The 20,976-nt window shown below is 29.5% G+C and overlaps 1 protein-coding gene across 1 annotated transcript; it reads right to left on the bottom strand.

The window, feature by feature from the left end:
- Positions 1–12,591: 12,591 nt before the first annotated feature.
- On the bottom strand, positions 12,592–13,592 carry LOC149518216 (germin-like protein subfamily 1 member 13). Its single transcript, XM_089764369.1, has 2 exons — positions 13,435–13,592; positions 12,592–13,269 (listed from the first exon to the last, which is right to left on the bottom strand). Exons 1-2 carry the CDS (start codon positions 13,556–13,558, stop codon positions 12,716–12,718), a joined length of 678 nt encoding a protein of 225 aa, XP_089620495.1. The 5' UTR covers positions 13,559–13,592; the 3' UTR covers positions 12,592–12,715.
- Between the last annotated feature and the right edge of the window lie 7,384 nt (positions 13,593–20,976).

The raw sequence follows: 20,976 nt of genomic DNA, 5'->3' as shown, positions 1-20,976 counted from the left end.
CCAATGACCTGGTCACTATTTTTCTTAACTAGCAGGTAAAAACTTTTCAAGAAAAATTATTTTCAAATAATTCCACTCTTTTATCCTTCTTGGTTTTACTCATTTTACGCAGTTATTATATGCTTAAAGTACTGAAAATTGGTCTTGGAAGTAGTCATGATTCAGTCTAAAAACATATATCATATTCCTGAATTTTCACCATCCAAGTGGAATATTGTTATTTATTTAACAGTAAAACATCTTAAAATTGCATATTGTTTTCATCTCATCATGCTAATTTCTAAATATAATACTAATTAATGATCATGGAAAGACTTGTTTCTCTTGGTGGCGAATTTTTTCTCTACACGTTCACTTATTCTTTATTATTTTGGTGCAACAGGCAAACTAATTTTACGTAGAACTTGATCAATTGATGTCCAAAAAGTATGTTTCACGGAGCACAAATATAATAAATTTATGTTAAGCTTGGAGCTTCTGTTTTATCTCTGAAAAATCTCAGTTTGAAAAGTCTATTCTGACATGTTCATAGATACTTAAGATATGACATTAATGCTTATTACATTGAAAGCATTGATTTTTTTGTAAGATTACTTAATCTTGCTTTACTGAAACGTTTCTTTGATCATTTCCACCGTTTAGTTAGCATGACCAGAATAGTTCAGAAAAGATTCTGGAAGCAATATAGTCAGAGAATTGTGGATGAATCTGTTGGAACTCTTCTAAATTTAACATAAATATTGAATATCGAACACATGCTTGAGAACTTTGAAAGGAAACTTGGTTCTTTAAGTGTGCAATGAACTAATCAGCAAAGCACATTGGTAAAAGAAAATTGTCAGATTTCTTGCACTACTTGATCAAAGAAAAATAAAGAAAAGTCGATAAAAGATTGGTAGGTGACAATATTGACATTAAGCCACCAACAATCCAGATAAAGCACAACAAATCTTTCCCGTGGCAAGTAAAGGTACATAAGACTGCTACTTCTAAGACCATTTCCTCCCTTTGTTTTAAATGGTCACCAGAAATTGTTTAAGACAGGTTTGGAACTGATATTAGGTACCTAATATGAAATTAATCTCCATTCCAACGTGCCTGTAGTTTCTACTTTGCACGGGTTTATTCATAAATTTGTTCTAAGAAGAGCTATGGGGGGGAAAGGAAACTGGTTTAATTACTATTATATGCCAAAATATGTGGGGAAAAGAAGCATTTTTCTTTACCCAAAAAATTGTTTTCTTTGTTAAAAAATGAAGAAAATTGATTCAAGAATTCTCATGAGTCATGAATGATGAGTTTGGAACCACGTTGAATGTCTCAAACCAACTGCTTTGAGTAAATTATTTGATATAATACATGTTGCAACAATAGGAAGGCATCTCTCATGGAAAAGGATTAGTGTTTGAAGTAGGATTACGCAACATTGTCCAAAATTGAGTCCTATAGAACACGGAATTGGCTTAACCAAGCGATAAAATCTCAACCAAATTACAACTTCAATTCAAGTACAATGAAATAATATGCTCTACTTATTTGTTACTAAGGATTCAAATAATGGCTCTGTGGCAGGCATTACGGTTGTTATTTCGCAATTTAAATAATGGCTATGTTACATTCCAAACTCACCGTTTAGTAAGAAATACACAAGCTAAAAAAAATTCTTCAAGACCTCATTTTTATATTTTTTTTCTCTCTAAAATGGAATTCTCTAACTTCTCTTTAGCCTCAAAGAAAATGAAGAATCTCAATTACCTCAACCCAGAAACCAACTAGACTCCATTGTGTCAGTTGGCATACATCACCTCCTATCGCCGGTGACTGGTGGCACAAAAAAAAAAAAAAATTTGTTCTCTTTAGTCTCCCCTCTCCTTTAGTTGGATTATATTCTACAAAAACTCTCTAGGATCACTTCAATCTAAACCAAAAATCAAATAATGCCGCCACTATCTCCACCACTTAACACTGTCGAAACAAACTAAAAATACTAGAAAATTTCCTCTTTCACCTCTTTGATATAAACCTAGAAGTAAGCCCACTATGCTCCAAACACTCAACAAAAACTCCCTTGGTAGTTTTTTTTTTTTTTTGTTTTTTTGCTTTGAATGCTTTCTAAGTATGATTGTGTTATTGTATTATTGTGATTGTCTTGTTTTGATTCTTCTTATATTGTTTGCTTTTGGGTAATTGCTGATTGTATTTGCCACTAGATGATTATGTGTTTGTGACTCCCTTTGTTTTCTATAGATTGCTATTTAGTTCCTTGATTGTTAAAATTTGCTAGGTTTTGTGGCTGTCGAATTCTTTCTCCCAATCCTTCTCCTTGACTACTGATTACAAGAAATCTTTCTGACCAAAACTTTAGCTTTGTTTGCCTTTGTTCTCTTAATAATATCATCAAGATGTGTAGAGACCCGCACCCAACCTGCGAGGTATTTTCCGCTTTGACCTGAAAGTCTCACGGTTTTATCCCACAAAAGGCACCTCGCAAGTTTGAGATTAAGTCTCTACATATATATCATTCCTTATCCATACATCCTCCTGATGTGTGAATGGGGGCGTTACAAGATGTCACCAAAATTATGAGTTTAGAAGAAAAATAACTGCAAAAGTTGACTAATTTTGACGAAATGCTTGAAGAACTAATTTGATTTTGTTTGGTTTTTTTTTTAATACTTAGGTATAGTTTACTTTCTTTTTTTTCGCTGAAATTATGAAGAAATTAGTATTTCATTGATAAAAAACCTAACGGCGCATGTAAAACACTCCCATTAAGAAGTTTTTATTTGAACATATCTAAAACTGTTTAATTTTAAATTAAATCACATTAAAAATAATAACTTTAATTCAGAAAACACTCAAGAGTTAATTGTTAAATTGAAAATTTGCCTTTGTTATTATGATCGTAAGCATTTAGCGTTTGTTTTTGTCATCTTCTTCTTGTTGGCAAAAAGATATCCAGCTCTCTCGCTCTTGATATTATGCTACTACTGATTGCACAAAAGAGCAGCTGCATGATTCGAACGGATCCCCAACTTCCATTCCTAGCCTTTATCGCTGCTACACTTTCTTCTTTTTTATAACATTCATATCTCAAGTACTATAAAATTGGTCCAAAAACACATGCACTATTAAAATCTTTCAATAATCAGCTTAAATAGGCTATAAAATCATTCAATAAATTTATGTTTAACAAAAATACATAACAAATAAGTGATTAATTTGGTGCATGTGAATCGAACTATGCATCGAAAGTTGCTAAAACATTGATTTGCATGCACCAAATCAGTACATTACCAATAACTGCAAGTACCAATTAAATGCATGATAAATTTTCAAGCCACAAGCTAACATATTATCTTTAACCCCACATTCTGTGTGAGCAACAAGTAGTTCATGACATTTTTTACAATCCTAGACACCTTCTCTTGCATCTTTTTTTTTCTTCACATACGTTGCAATAATATTCTCTTGAATCATCTTTCACAAAAGATCATTAAGAACTAGAGGATAACTGTGACATCTAAAATTAGCTTTATATAGAACATTGACACATTTCAAATAAAAATTTAGATCACACTCAGTGCAATGGTACATAGACTTTTCTCCCAAAAATTTATAACATTTGTTATAGATAAGACAAAGAAATAAAAATTTACTTACATAGGAGAATATAAGTTTATCCATTTGAAAAAGGTAAAATTGTGGGAGTGAGACTTTGATCTTAGAGGACGCTTTAAGGAATTAGCACATGAGAAATTGAGGTAGATATTGCATTGTAATCAACTATAGCAGCACTTTTCAAAGATTGGGTATTTGCAGGCAAGATAGTCGCTATCTACAATTAATTCCCCCAAGATATATAAGTGTAGAGCTAGGGCGTGGAGTGGGTGGAATGGAAGGTTAATCTCTCATGGTACTTTTCCAAGGCAAGATTCATGAAGATAAAGTCGACATTGAAATCAATAATAGGCTGGACCTGAGGTTTTTGAGTGGCATGCATGGCTACATTTTATGTTTTTGTAAGTGGGCATAAAATTCTCAAGGACTAGATTATGCATAGATGGATGAAATGGAGTAATTGTTGTAGACATTGAATTTTGTTCGTGTCTATCGAAGCTTTAAATCACGTTTGTTGTTTTTGCTTATTAATATTAAAATTATTAATAATTATAACAAAAAATTAATAATAGAAAAAAATTAATAATAAAATATTAATATTGGTTTAATGTTGTTAAAAAAAAGAAAAGAAAAGAAAAATAGAAAAAGATGGGACAGGGATAAGGATGGTGCCTTGCACGACACCATCCTATCCACTTGCTTTTGCCACCACCATTCCCAACCCCCATCATACCCACTCTTCTAAGCCAATCCTTGGTCATACCCTGCACTGCTAGAACCATCACCAGCCACCACCTACTCCACCCATCTCCTAAACACCCAGCCCTTTAAAAAACCTAGCTTCATTCTTGGACCAAAAGGAGAAACCCCCAACTTTGGGACACCCAAAAATCCTAAGCTCTCCAATGCCTAAAAAAAAAAAAAAAACCCAAGCTCTCACACCCAAACGACCCAGCCCTTCACATGCCCAAACTCTTAAAGTCCCAATCTCCAAACACCCCATAAGACCTTTCACCAGGCACCCTCGATCTTAGCCTACCCAAAAACCCAGCACCCTCCAGGAAACAATAAAAAATCCATAAAAAAAACAAAAAAAAAACAAATAGCCCTCCTCATAGGAAGGAACCCAGCACCAAGCCACCTATAAAAACAAAAATCATTATCAGTTATATTTAAAAAAAAAGAAAAAAAAAAGAAAAGAAAGGAAAATTTGAAGCTTCAAACCCCGATCTACATCGACCGAGATTGTTCCTGCCAAAAAGAATACTAGATATGGAAATAGTGCATTAAGGAGATTTTTTGAAAGTTTTTGGCACTTTTCAACCATTGGCGATGTCCACCGGCGATGATACTGGACAACAACCGGCACCACAACACCATGACCGGAGGTGAGACACCGGCACAACCCGTTGATCTCTATCTAGAGCTCTAAAATTTTTTTTACCATAAAGGATAAAATGAGTTAAAAAATTTTTTGGTTTTATATAGAAGAGTAAAGCCCAAAATGACGCCGTTTAAGGCCAATGAGGATTCGTGCATGAACCCGGACCCAACTAGGGATCCGTATGACCTGACCTGGTAACACATCCTTCAGCTAGCTCTAAACTGTTCAACTAAACCATTCACCAAACCACCCTTCAGCTGGTTCAACTAGGTCGAATCGTGAATTGAACGAACCAGCATTGATCGGACCATTAACCAGTCTGATTCAAGTTTTTTTTTTGAATTTTTTGAAATTTTTTAATATTATTTTTCTTATTTTAAAATTTATTATTATTATTTATGCATATCAAAATGTTTAAATTTGTAAAAATAAATTTTTGTTGTTTTATAATAATAAATAATAAAGATAAAAATAAACAATGAGTATAAAGCTAAAATTTTTTATAATTTTGCTAATTTTAAAAATAAACCTTACAAAATAAATAATAATAATAATAATAATAATAAATATATAAAATGCCTATAAAATGAATTATAAAAAAAATTTTCCCTACCTAAATGTTGGAGGGAATATAATTGTGTTTTAAATAATAATTTCACCCAGATATTGGGGAATTATAAAAAAAATTTTTAAAAGTATAAAAAAGTAATAAATAATAAAACAATAGTAAAATTAATAATAATAATAATAATAATAATAATAATAATAATAATAATAAGTTTTCATAAAAAAGAAATATATGAAAAAATTTAATTAATTTTTAAAAATTATAAAATCGAACTTGCTTCGAAAATCCACTTAGATATTAGAGATTTTTAGAGATGTCTTCGTTTTTTTTAAACCCTAAAAACCAAACCCTCAAACCCTTAAAACTCAAACCAAAACTTTAAAATCCAAAATCCAAAACTTAAAACTTTATTTCTTAAAATTCAAAACCTAAAACCCTAAATTTGGTATGCAATCCTGAATCATCACCCAAAAGTTACAAAACTTTTAAAACTCATCCCATATGTATGTTCAAACCATTCTGAAACTCTAAGGATACATGCAAAAATCTCACTTAAAATAATTTGTTCTCAAATGCCGCCTAGATGATAGGGTATTTAAGAAACTTTATTTCATTAAAATTTTCATGTGAGTCCTTAATTTGCTTTAATAATGGAATAAATATAATATAATAATAAAATAGGATCTTAAATATGAATAGTCACACCTAAGCTCCGCCTAGATATTGGAGAGTCAAGGTTGTCTCATTATATTTAAGAATCCAATTTCAAATTTGCATTTCATCATCATACACAACACTTATTGGCTTACAGGCATTTATTTGTTATTGTTTACAGTCGTTTGCATTTCTTTATCTTTAATTTTTACTTGCTATCTGATAACACCCTCATTTATTTTTTTCGCATAAAATATTTTTATTTTAAAAATGCGAAGTTATAAAATAAAATAAAAATAATATCTCGAGGGAAACAATTCTTGGTACTCAGCCTAGATGTTAGAGAGTTATCAACAATTATCTTTCCCAAAGAATGTTGTTTTCATTTTCAAGGGTTGCCGTGGTATATATCAGTTAAAAGCATTATCTTTAAAGTTTTGCCGAAATGTTAGACAATTTTAAGATAATTCTTTAACTTAAAGATTTTCTCGATACTCCTAAATAAAGAATTTTGATAAATTAATTTTCTTTTTCTAAAATAATAAAAGGGGATTATTATTAAATTTCAAATCAAAACCGTTTCATCCAACACCAAAAATAGCACATGATTAATTGGTACTAATTTATGGGCATTGTAGAGGTGCTAATCCTTCCCCACACGTAACTGATTCCCAAATTCAAAACCTGATTTTTGTAAATCAAAATTTATTTTTTTGATAAACTTTAAACGTTTTTTTTATTGTTTATCTAAAAAGATAAACTTTTGGGTGGCCACTCACACCCTAAAAAAGATTGGTGGCAACTCTTTTTTTTTTCGACTTTAAAAATTCTTTACGTCTGGTTGTCCCAGAATCTTTACAACAATTATGTCTATCAATCTCAATTAGCCTAGAAGCTTGAAATGCTACACCATTCTGCTATGTTTCTTTGTGCTCATAATGTGATCCATAGTCCAATTTTATATCAATGCACTGGAGAATTGAGGATAGAACTTTTTCTACCGAGTTACATGTTTCATAATCATTAAAAATAAAATTAAAATTGAATTTTTCAACCTATTAAAAAAATTGAAAATTTAAATGACTTAATTTTTTTCAATGTTGTGGATAACTCGTTTTAGAAATTACAAAAATGAAAGTTTTTCAATGAAAGGTGTTTATAATTTGAGTAATAATGCATTTACCTTGTCAAGTATGCATTCAACATGAGCAACATATGTGCATTCTTTACAATAATGAAATGGATGTTTTGGATTTCTTTGTTTCTCGCAAATATCACAATAATATATTTAGCTATCATCTTCTTGAAATGAATTCATAATTGTGAGAGAATGTCTATGGTATTTATATATAAAAATAGATGATATTAAATAGTTAAAATGAATGTTGAAATATCATAGCATACTATAGTAGAAAGTGCCCTCTTTCATATTTCTGGCAAAAAAATATAAACATTTGTAACATTTGTACCTATTTGAAGGTCTAGGGTTATTAATGATTAAAATATTCAATCTTTAGACAAACCAAAATAGACACAATTAAGAGAATTCACCCAAAAAAATAATATGATATTACTCATAATAATTGCTTCTCATGTTGATTCACCTACCTAAGCATGGGTTTATGATGTTGTATCACCATGTTATGTTCAAGGGCGAATGTAGGAATTGGGTAAAAATGGTGCTAAATAGTATTTTCAAAAGGGAAGGGGGCCAAAGTAAGTACTTTGGTGGGATTGGACACTGTAGCATAAGAGAGGAGAAAATTTTTTTAGGGAATGTGGCCTCTGCTTGCCCATTTGGCTTCACCCCTGGTTGTGTTCCTTCATGCTCCAAGCCAAAATGTGGTCCATAGTTAAATTTTATGTCCAATAACTAAGAACATTGAGCGTAACACTTTTAAGTTCAGTGTTTCTTTTTATTTTCCCTCTATATGCAAACGTTTAGTATATCATATAGTTAAATTACCTTAAAAGAGACTAATCAGTGTGCTTACCTTTTCGAGTGTACATCAATATGAGTAATAACTAAACATTCTTTACAATAATAAACATGATGATTTGGATTTCATTTTTCCTTACAAATATCACAATAGTATTTTTTGCAATCATCTTCTTGAAATGATTTCATAGCTATGAGAAAATGTTTATGATACTTATGTATAAAAGTAGATGGTATTAAATAGTCAAAATGAATATTGAAATTGCATTCCACACAATGGTAAAAAAAGCTCCTTTCAACATGCTTGGTAAAAAAATATGAACACTTGTTGCATTTGAACTTAATTTTTTTATATGTGCTTTGGAAATAAGTAAGGTTGTGCTTGTGGCATTCATGTTTTAGGGAGGGTTTGAGTTTATTGTAAAGAACATGAAGATGAAAATTGCACATATGAAAAATGTAGATGTTTTCACTGTAGCCAAATTTTAAGTTAAAGGCATTGCAATTGACATTGAAATTGTAGCTGTCATGTATCCATAAAGGGTGTGAGGATGGAAAGGGTGTTGTAAGATTTTGTTTGGTATCTTAATCAAGCATGATTAATGTATAAAAAACTTAACAAGACATTGATGACAACTATAGGACAGTCTTGATAGAGGCTTTTCATATCAATTACAACAATATTCATACTCCTTCATGACCATGCTATAGTTGAAAATGGTCAAGAAATGCATTTGGCAGAAATGCTTAATCATTTTGCCTAAGCCTTTAGAACTTTTGGTCTATTGAGGTTTTGACTATTAGTTAAAGACGCACATATAAGATCAGGGTTAAAACTACAACAAAAAAGCAAAACATTTATCATAAATGAAATTGTAACCATCAAACTTGGGATTGTAGAAATAGGGTTGGCAGCCCAACCCGAGCCCGACGAGTTTCGACTCGACGTGACCTCATAAGGTCGATTTTTTTCTTTTTTTGAAAATCAAGTTTCGGGTTGGGTCAGGTATTATTAACAAAAACTTAGGGTCGGGTCAGGTTTGGGTTTTAGGCAAACCCAACCCGAAATTATATTAAAAATTATTTTTTAATTACTTTTTTAATTTTTTATTTATATATAATTATATAATTATAAATTTATATATAAAAAAATAATATTTTATATTTTAAAAAATAATATTTTATTAACTTTAGGTCGAGTATGGTTTATATACTGTCGGATCGAGTCAGATTTGGGTATAAAAACTAATAAAAAATTTTCAGGTCAGGTTTAGGGTGAGCAAAAAATCATCTCGACCCGACCCATTGCCAACCCTAATTACAAAAAAAGTTGGTGTTTGAAATGGAGAGAATCTGTTTCGAGGCAGTTATTGCTCAACATAAGATGGATCTAACCAAAACTTGCAACAATCACAAGTAAAGGCCTAACCATGAAGTCGTCGGTTGCATCTATCATAACATGTTTGTCATAATCTATAAATTCGTAAATCCATAGCTAGATACAACCGAAGAAGTTGCCATCAATCTTTTATTAAGGTGTGATTGACCACCTAATTGATTCATATCTAAGAAACCAAAATTAGGTTTAGGAGTATGGTTACATGTGAGCAAGATTATAGAATATAGGTAGAAATGATACATTAGTACTCGCAAGTTATTCAAGTTTGACTCAAATAAAAAATGAATTTGACTCGATCATTATTGAGTCGAGCTCAAGTTCAAATAGCTTGACTTATCGATCGGGCCGAATTTGAACATTTTTATATTCGACTTGAATAGCTTGCAAGTCTAATTAAGCTTTTATATTTTACTATATTTTACTTATTTTAATTAATAAAATATCTCAAACTCAAGTTTGAGCTTAATTACAAATAATTAAATTTTTGTAGAGTATAAAAATCGAGCTTATTTTTACAAGTCAATCAAGCCCAATCGAGCGAGTTCGAGTGGCTTGATTTTTATCTCAAGTCAAGCTCAAGTTAAAAAAAAAAAAAACTCCATCAAGCTCAAGTTGAGTTTTGAGCTTAAAATTTTGAGTCGAGCTCGAGCTTTAACTTAATACTATATTGGATCAAATTCGCTCAATTATATCCCTATTACAGCACCCCCACATCCCCCATCCAAATGATGGTACCAATTTAATTTCGTGTTATCCTACCAAATAATTTAATATCGAAAATTATCGTTAAATTACTCCAATATGTTGGAAATAATTCAAGAACATCCCCTCAGCTAATGAGTATTTAAGGAGACTATTTGTCACACTTTAAAGATGTTCCATCATCGGATTCATTTTTGTAAAATCTAATTTTTATGGATAAAAAAACTCTTTATTTTTAGAAATATCCTCTGATATGTTGGTAAGATTTTTTGGTAGAAATTATCCTTCGATATATTAGTAGGATTTTATGGCAATTATTTCTTTTCTAAAAATTAATCTTTATTTAACAATCATAAGGTTCTCCAATATGTTAGTAAAACCTTATCTTAAAAAAAATCAAATTGCTCTCCAATATATTGATAAGACTTTATTAAAACTTTTTTTAAAAATTATTTTTCATAAATTAATAAGGTTCTCCAATATGTTAATAAAATCTTATTTCAAAGATCTTATTGCCTTCTAATATGTTGGTAAGGCATTTTATTTAAACATTTATTTTAACAAATTTGAACCCTCCAATATATTGGTAAGGTTGAAAATTTATTATAAAAGTTTATTTTAAATAAAAAAAGAGAATCTACTAAGTAACATAAATAAATATACAAATAAAGAAGAAAAAAATAGCACTTACCTTGTCTTTTTTCTTATTTCTCTGAAACCCTAAAAAATTTTGTTGCCAAAACTTTTCGTTGAATATCTCCTTTTTGTGTTTCTTCTCAACTCCTTTCTCTAACACAAAATTTTCAAAAGAAAATCCTAATTATCTAAACCCAAAACACAAGAAAAAACTATATTAAAAAAAAACTCTTAATTTTTTTGACTCTCTCTCTCTTCTTTTTTGCTTTGTATATCTCTACTCATTTTTACTATTTTTTTCCTTGAATCAAGGTTCATATTTATAGGGTTTAAATTATGAGAACCTTAAACCAAAAAAGGTTTTAATTTCACTTCAACTCTAATTTTAACCCAAATTTTATAATCCCAAAGAAATAATTTTATACCAACTCAACCACCCCAAACTTTTCCTAATTTTTCTTTCTTTTTTTTTTTATATATTTTTTAACACCATTACAACCCTAGACAAATTAGGATATCTACAATACCTCATGATTTTGGTATTCATCATAAACAAGTAGTGTTTATAAAGGAATGGTTTGATATCCATTTTAAACAAGCAAAGAAAATACATTTAGGTGGAGATTGAAGAGAGAGGTAGAGTGGGAACTATGAGGGGATAGAAAGGGTGTTACGAAAATATGAAGGCAAAACAACGAGTCTCTCAAGTGCTTCAACCATGAAGAGGAAAAAAATATAGTTAAAATAAATAGGAACAAATTTAATTTTCCCTTCCCACATTGGAAAGAATAACGAAAATCGTATAAGTTTATGCATTTTCTATGGTTGAAGAAAAGAATTAACTTTCAAAGTTGCATAACAATGATTTTGCAATTGTGAGGGAGAGATGCGTATACAATACTTCCTGTTGTGATATATAAAAGACTAAAATATTGGGCTAACAATTAAAGTGACTCATCAAGAAATAATAGAAATTGCTTTTTCCCTTTTTCAAAGAAAAAAACAAAAACATTTGTTTTTCCTCCACTTAAAGCATGTAATTGTTTAACTATGTGATGAGAACATTAAAAGAATTGTTTCAATGACTTTACCTTCTTTTTTTTTTTTTTTGCCTAAAATCAATAATACAAGATTCACTACCTTTTTGTCCTTTAAAAAGGAAAACAATCCTAAAAATAAAAAAAAAAATGTTATTTTACTTTATTTTCTCTTAATATTGAAATAATTTAATGGTTCAAATTAAAAAAATTTATTTATAAATTGATTGAACAATCCATGAATGCCATTGGATTCAATAGTTGGCTTACATGAGTTGATCCAAAAAGCATTACTCCATGCATGAATAATTAGTAGATATCATTAAATTCATACAAATATATTATTATGACGTCATAAAAGAAGGGAGGCATGTAACATTAATCATGAAAATGACTATTTGACTTGAATGAAAAATAAAAAAAAACCGCCATATATTTTGCATAAAAAAGGTCAAAGTTTTCTAGTATTTAAGACAACGACGTCCAATAACTTCAAATATTTATTACAATTAATATTCTTTTTGTTGTCATTTCAATCTTTAATTTTTAATTATTTTATATTTGCAAAACTTTAAATATACTAAAAATTTGAAAAACAAACCATTTAGTAAAAGTAATATAATAATAATTAATAATATTAATATCCAATACTTGACAAAGAGGCTTACATAAGCATTTATTTTTTTTCTTTTGCAAAATATAAATCGTTACTATAATGAGGCAAACAGGTCAAACATTATCCACCAATTCAAGTATGATTCAATAAATCCTCTCCTTAATTGTTAGCCCACCAGAATTTGGACTGAAGATTTTTCACCACGTTCTTGTCCAATTGGAAGGCCTTGACAAGAACATCGGGATTAATGGGTGGGTTTGCTCCAAACACTGCATTGGCTATTGTAATGACACCAGGATTCTGGCTGCCAAAAGCAGCAAAGGCAACAGCATTGGTTTTCCCCACATTGAACTGGAAGTGAATGAGGCCAATAGGGAAAACAAACACATCTCCAGGGTATAGGACTTTGGTGATGAGACGATTATCTGGGTTGGATGTAACAAAGCCAACGTAAAGTGTGCCCTCCACAACGACTAGAATTTCCGTGGCACGAGGGTGAGTGTGAGGGGGGTTTAGGCCACCGTCGGGTGCAAAGTCAAGTCGAGCCAATGAGATGCCAAGAGTGTTAAGTCCTAGTATTTGGGCAACATTGACTGGAGTCACAGTTGATCCCACTGGATTTGATGTGTTTCTTGGGATGTTGAGCCCTGAAAAGAAGAAGTCTTCATCTTTGGCAAGCTTTGGATCCTTGCAGAACTTCCCATTAACAAACACTGCATATATGAAGAGCAAAAATGTTATTTTCATTATTCCATGCAACGCTTATAGACTGTTTTAGATAGTTTTTCTGCCCAGAAATTTTGCTTCCTACTGAGTTGCTTTGTTTTAGGCACATATTTGAAGTAAGTTTAAGAATAACAGAGAAAAATAGAACATACCACCATCCTTGGTGTCATTGATGGCGACACAGAAATCCTGGAGAGGGCTAGGATCAGATGCATAGGCAAATGAGGAAGCCAGAGCCAAGAGAGAAATTGCTAAGAGGAAATGAGCACCTTTCATTGTGATAATGTAATTTCTAGCTTAAAATCTTGTAAGTTTGATTGCTTTGGAAGGGATGAGAAACTTTGCGTAAGAACATGCCTATTTATAGATTAACTGGAGTCTTTGAACAAGTCTATAATTTCTCATTTTCATGAAGCAAAAGAGAGATTTACCAAGTCTGCTTCGATTTTTTTTTTCCTTCTAAATTTCTGATGAATTGTTCTTCAACTACTACCCATGTCTACCCATCGAATTCCCTATCCCTATGCTTACATCAACACACAGTTTTGTCGTGGAAGTAGTCATTTCTGTCATTATATTATGTCTGTTGTAGTACTAAAATACAACATGAAGCCATCTTGTTGACTTTGGCATAAATCCAAGTTGCTAACTAAACCTGCCGCCGCAACTCCTGGTCATATAAGATACAGTTAAAAATTAGGGTTAAATATAAAATTAACCTATGTATTATATATTTTTTGTCAATTGGTGCTTAAAGAAATTAAATTATTAATAAGTATTCAATTTTTTATTCCGTTATCCACTTTATTATTTTGATTTAATGCTGTTACTTAATTTATTGACTTAGCATAAACAGCTAATAAAATGTTGATATCTGTCAAAAGAAATCTAAACAATGCTATAATATCAATTGTTACATCAACACTAATAGAAAATTAAAACAGGTTTTTAAAAATTCTAAAAAACTTTTTAAAAAATTTTGGAATATTTTAAAAAATATGAAAAATTAAAAATATCAAATAGTTTTAGAAATTATAAAAATGAAAAATTTATTAAAACTTAAGAAATTCAAAAAATCTCAAAATTTTGATAAATCATCCAAAAAAATCTAAAATTTTTTAAAGGATAAAACTTTTACTAAAAATAAAAATTCCTTCAAATTAAAAAAAAAATCACTAAAACGTAAAAGTTTTTTGTGAAATTTTTAAAAATTTTCTTTAAATGCTGATGTGGCAATCGATGATGTGGTGCTAACTAAACTTTTTGATATGTGTCAACATTTTATTAAATATCCATGCCATGTAATCGCTGTTAATTGTATATACAAAAATAGATGACAAAATGAAAATTAAAATATTAAATTAAAAATATTATTTTTTTTACATACAAAACTAACAAAAAATATATAGTTTAGATGCTATTTTTATATTTAACCTTAAAAATAAAGTTGACAATAATCCTTGCTCGTTTCATTGTGATATACAAGCAAAATAGCAATGTTTACTCCAAAATTAGCTCGTTGTTTAATATTTTTTTGGAGAAGAGTGAGAAGCTTTGCATGAAAGACAGACCCATTTACAGATGGAAACCAATGACCTGGTCACTATTTTCCTTAACTAGCAGGTAAAAGACTTTTCAAGAAGAATTATTTTCAAATAATTCCACTCTTTTATCCTTCTTTATTTTACTCATTCTACGCAGTTATTATATGCTTAAATTACTGAAAAATGGTCTTGGAAGTAGTCATGATTCAGTCTAAAAGCATATATCATATTCCTGACTTTTCACCATCCAAGTTGAATATTGTTAGTTATTTAACAGTTCAAGATCTTAAAATTGAATATGAGTTTCCATCTTACCATGCTAATTTAACAATATAGTACTAATTTTATAATGATGGAAAGACTTGTTGTTTCTCTTGGTGACCTATTTCTCTCCAATTCAATTAAGGTAATACATGTTCATTTATTCTTTATTATTTTGGTGCAACGGGCCAACAAATTTTACGTAGAACTTGATCAATTGATGTCCAAATAGCATGTTTCACTGAGGACAAATACAATAAATTTATGTTAGGCTTGGAGGTTCTGTTCTATCTCTGCAAAATCTCTGTTTGAAAAGTCTATTCTGACGTGTTCATAGATACTTAAGATATGACATTAATGCTTATTACATTGAAAGCATTGATTTTTTGTAAGATTACTTAATCTTGCTTTGCTGGAAACGTTTCTTTGATCATTTCCACCGTTTGGTTAGCATGACGGGAGTAGTTTAGAATGGATTCTAGAAGCAATATAGTCTGAGAATTGGGGATGAATTGGAATTTAACTTTTCTAAATTGAACAAAAGTATTGAATATCATTACTCAGGCTTACAGTGAGAACTTTGAAACTTGGTGCATTCTGTGTTCATTGAATTAATCAGCAAAGCACGTTGGTAAAAGAAAATTGCCAGATTTCTTGCACTACTTGATCAAAGAAAAATAAACAAGAGTTGTTAAAAGATTGGTAGGTGATAATATTGACATTAAGCCACCAACAATCCAGATAAAGCACAACAAATCTTTCCCGTGACAAGTAAAGGTACATAAGACTGCTACTTCTAAGACCATTACCTCCCTTTGTTTTAAATGGTCACCAGAAATTGTTTAAGACAAGTTTGGTACTGATATTAGGTCTCTAATATGAAATTAATCTCCATTCCAATGTGCCTGCAGTTTCTACTTTACACAGGTTTATTCATAATTTGTTCTAAGAAGAGCTATGGGCAAGTATGGGGAAAAGAATCTGGTTTAATTACTATTGCATGCCACGATATAAAATTTATTAATGTGCAATTTTTAATATTTTATATGTAAAACATAGGTCAGTAAATATTGAAAAAATAAAAGTGGTCAGATAAGTAAAGTTTTCCCCTAACAGAAGATATATTTCCATGCTAATTTATATATACATAGAAATTATTTAATTCATTATCAATGTATTAAAAATAAACCATATATATATATATATCCACTCCTATTTCCTAGAACTATGATATGTGGACTGCCATTCTAATATACATATATTTTTATCCCCTATAGTTTAGAATTGTGACAAATGGATTGTCACATATGCAGCCTTCATTTGCCATCTAACATACATATACTTTCATCCCCTGTTGCCTAGAATTGTGACATGTGGACTGCAACATAAGTTGCCTTCATTTGCCATGTATGATCATTAAATTGTCATATATTCATTTTAAGTTGTGAAGTCATTCAAGCTTAATTATTCCCCTTCTATGTCTTTCGTTCTTAGGGTTTAGAACCAAAAATGCTTCATTTTCCATTCCTAGTTTACTACCTCCTCAATATTTGTATTCCTCTTTCATTTACTTAAAAAAAAAAATTATTCTATTTTCTTATTAAAAAGACAATGAATCTTTGAAAGAGTATTTACAATTTGAGAGGAGATAAATTTGCACTATTCAAATTCCTCATGTAAGTAACCAATTGTCGTCCCTACTCATTATTACCTATTTATTCCTTTCAATTTTCTTTCTCCAAAAACAATTCAACATTCATATATTTTCATCTTTCGTTGCCTAGAATGTTGACATATGGACTACCACATATGCAACTTCCATTTGCCATATATGGAGTTGGCAATCCAACCCATACCCGCTGGGTTCTGACCCTACCCGACCCTATAGAGTCTTTTTCTTTTTTCTGAAAAATCGAGTTTCAAGGCAAGTTAGGTCAAGTTTTAGTAAAAAAAAGTTAGGGTTGGATGGAAGTTGGATTTTAGGTAAATCCATCCTGACCTTACATGGTATATATATATATATATATATAAAATAATAATTTTTTATTATTTATTTAATTTTATATTTATATATTTTTTATATTTTAAAAATTATTTTATTAATTTTAGGTCGGGTCGGGTTCAGCGCAAGTAAAAACCCTCCCCGACTCGACCTATTGCCATCTCTAACATTAAGACAATTGAGCTGGCATATCATTTTAAGTTGTCCAGTTATTCAATCTTAATTATCCCTCTTCATCTTCCATTCTTGATCTATTACCTTTGCAGTATCTATATTCCTCTTTTATTTATTTATTTTTTTAAATTATTCAACTTTCTCATTCAAGAGATAAAGAATCTTCTTTATACAGTTTGAGAAGAGATGAATTTGTACTATTTAAATTCTTCATGTAATACTATTCAAATTCTTCATGTAAGTAATCGATTATCTCCCATACTCATTATTATCTATTTTATTGCTTTCAATTTTCATTCTAAAAACACCCATTCATCTAATCATTGATTTTAAGTATAAATATTTTTTTCTCTTAACTCTTTAAAAAATTCATTCTTTATATTGGAAGGTTTGTGGGTACATTAATTCATACAAGTAATCTCTTAAATGGATATTGGTTGTCAAACTCTAAGGTAATCTCTTAAATGGATATTGGTTGTCAAATTCTAAGTAATAACTCTTTATCACCTTCTTCTCACAAATTTCTTCCAGTTTCTTACATTTGTTTTTGAAAAAAGAAAAAAAAGGGTCTCTCCTTTTGTTAAAACCAAAAAACAGAACAATTTTTTCCTGATTTGAAGAATCCAATTGAACAAAAAAAAATCCTTTATCTTAGAAAGAATCACCAAATTTAGAATTTGTTTAACGATTATCTGACCACCTATTTTTTATTCAAGTTATTTGTAATCTCTCTTACAAAACAAGTATTTTTCTTCTTTTTCAATTTTAAAAATTGTATTTTTATTGTATTATCATTGCATTATAATTTTGGTTTAACAATGAAAATTTTAATTAAAAAAATGAAATAAATCACAACTACTTATTATTGACTTTATTTTTTTTCTTAATTTTGTTTATTTTTTTAAGATAAAATAAGTAAAGGATTTTATTTGAGATTTTGAGTTTGTTCATAACTTAGCTGAAATTCATTTACCTCTTTTGATTGTGGAAATTATGAAATTTTTTATTTCTACACATCATGACTTTTTCACTTTTAAAATCTATGAGATATTTAAAATGTATCAAAAAGGATGTTTATGTTTATTTTACCTTTTGAATTATATATTTTACTTTTTTAGTATATATTAGATAATAAAATGATAAATCATAATAACGCGCAGTTTGCTATCTTTTGTGTGTGTATATATATATATATATGCTTATTTTCCAACAAAACTTTTAGAAATGGAATAAAATAAATTTAGAATTGGATAAAAAAATTTGGCAAATTATATGTAGGTATATATATATTAATCATTAGAATGGTACCAAAAAAACCCATCCAATTATAAATAGTTGCAGATCAATGATTTTGCATGTGCGAAGGGAAGATAAATATACAATACTTCTTGTTGTTATATATAAAAGAACCTTGGGTTAGCCATAATGGTGATTCATCAAGAAAGCAAATATTGCTTTATTGATTTTGTTTTTTTTCCTCAAACCCATAATTCAAGATTTATTAACCTTTTTTTTTTAGCCATTAGAAAATTATATCTATTTCCCTTTATTGAACATTTAACAGATATTTTATATTAATTTTTTACTTTACTTTTTGAACTAAAAATTACAATTTATCAATGTCTTTTAAAAAGTATTAAGAACAATCAAATCCAAATTAGTCATAAGAGATTATGCGCCAAATGAAGAGAATACACAAAAAAAGATTAAAAGAAAAGAAATAATAATCAATGCTTAACAGAAAAGCTTACATAGCAATATTATTGTATTGATACAAGCAAATTATTCCTCACTTTAATTTTTTTTCTTTTCCAATATGAATCGTTATTATAAAATGAGAAAACATATGTCAAATAGTATCTTAAGTCTAAACCAAATAACCATTTCAATTCAAGTACAATGAAATAATATGCTCTACTTATTTGCTGATAAGGATTCAAATAATGGCTTTGTTATGGGTGTTGCGGTTGTTATTTTAGGTTTGAATAATGGTTGTAATATATTCAAAACTCACCATTTGGTAAGGAATATACAAGCTAAAAATATTCTTTAAGACCTAATTTTTATTCTTTTCTCTCTCTCTCCAAAATAGAATTCTCTAAGTTCCTATAATCTAAAAAAAATCAAGAACCTCAGTTGCTTCAACCTAGAAATCAACTAGGCTATACTGTGCCAATTGCCATACACCACCTTCTGCAGCTGGTGATTGGTGCCAAAAAAAAAAACATTTTTGCTCTTCTTAGTCTCCTCATTCCTTTAGTTGGATTAAATTCTAAAAAAACTCTCTAGGATCACCTAGATCTAAATAAAAAAACAAATAATGTCGCTATTATCTTCACCATTTACCATTGCCGAAATAAACCAAAAATAATTGAAAATGTCCTCCTTCACCTCCTTAATATAAGCCTAAAGGTAAACCTCCTTCCAAAATAATTAAGCTCACAACCCTCAACAAAAACACACTTGGCATATATATATATATATATATATTTGCTTTGAATGCTTATAAGTATGATTGTGTTTTTGTGTTATTGTGATTGTCTTGCTTTGATTCTTCTTGTGTTGTTTGCTTCTAGGTAATTGTTAATTGTACTTAAGTTTAGATGTGTTTGTGATTGCCTTTGTTTTCTTTAGATGCTAGGATTGTTGTTTAGTTTCTTGATTGTTCGAATTGGTTGAGTTTTGTGCCTATCAAATTCTTTCTCACAAAATTTTTTCCCTGACTACCAATTACTAGAAACCTTTTTGACCAAAACTTTTGCTTTGTTTGTCTTTGCTTGCCTTTGTTCTCTTAATAATATCATCAAGATACCACCAAAACTGTGAGTTTAGAAGAAAAACAACTGCAAAAGTAGACAATCTTCAAGAAATGCTTGAAGAACAAATTCAATTTCGTTTTAGGCTTTTTTTAAATATTCAAGTATAATTTTTTTCTTTTTTCACTAAAAATTATGAAAAAATTAGTATTTCACTGATAAAAAAACTTAACAATTAATATTGGACTTAATGGCACATATACAACACTCTCGTTATGTAGTCTTTATTTGAACATATCCGAAAATGTTAATTCTAAATTAAACCAAATTTAAAATGATAACCTTAATTAAGAAAACACTCAAAAGTTAAATCTTAAATTTAACAGTTAACCTTTGTTTTTTCATCTTTAGCATTTAACCTTTGTTTTTGTTGTCTTTTTCTAGTTGGCAAAAAGATATCCAGTTTTTTCCCTATTGATATTATGCTACTAGTTGCATGAAAGAGCAACTGCATAATTTGAACAAATTTCCAACTACCATTTTTAACCTTTATCATTACCACATTTTCTTCTTCCTGATAACTTTCATATCTTAAATACTATACAATTGGTCAAAAACACATGCACTACTAAAATCTTTTAATAATCAACTTAAAAAAGCTTCAAATTATTCAATAAATTAATGTTTAACAAAAATACATAACAAATAAGTGATTAATTTGGTGCATGTGAATTGAACTATGCATAAAAAGTTGCTAAAACATAGATTTGCATGCACCAAATCAAGGCATTATCAATATCTACATGTATTAATTAAATGCATGACAAATTTTCAAACCACAAGTTAACATACCATCTTTAACTGCACATTTTGTGTAAGCAACAAATAGTCCATGAAATTTTTTTATAATAATAAACATCTTTTCTTACATCTCTTTTTTTTTTTCACATTCATCAC

This window comes from Durio zibethinus, chromosome 7, assembly GCF_047325235.1.
Source record: "Durio zibethinus cultivar Kanyao isolate XHJ-2024 chromosome 7, ASM4732523v1, whole genome shotgun sequence".
Lineage (NCBI taxonomy): Eukaryota > Viridiplantae > Streptophyta > Magnoliopsida > Malvales > Malvaceae > Durio > Durio zibethinus.
Note: the sequence above shows the minus strand (reverse complement) of the source record. Positions and strands in the feature narration are given on the sequence as shown.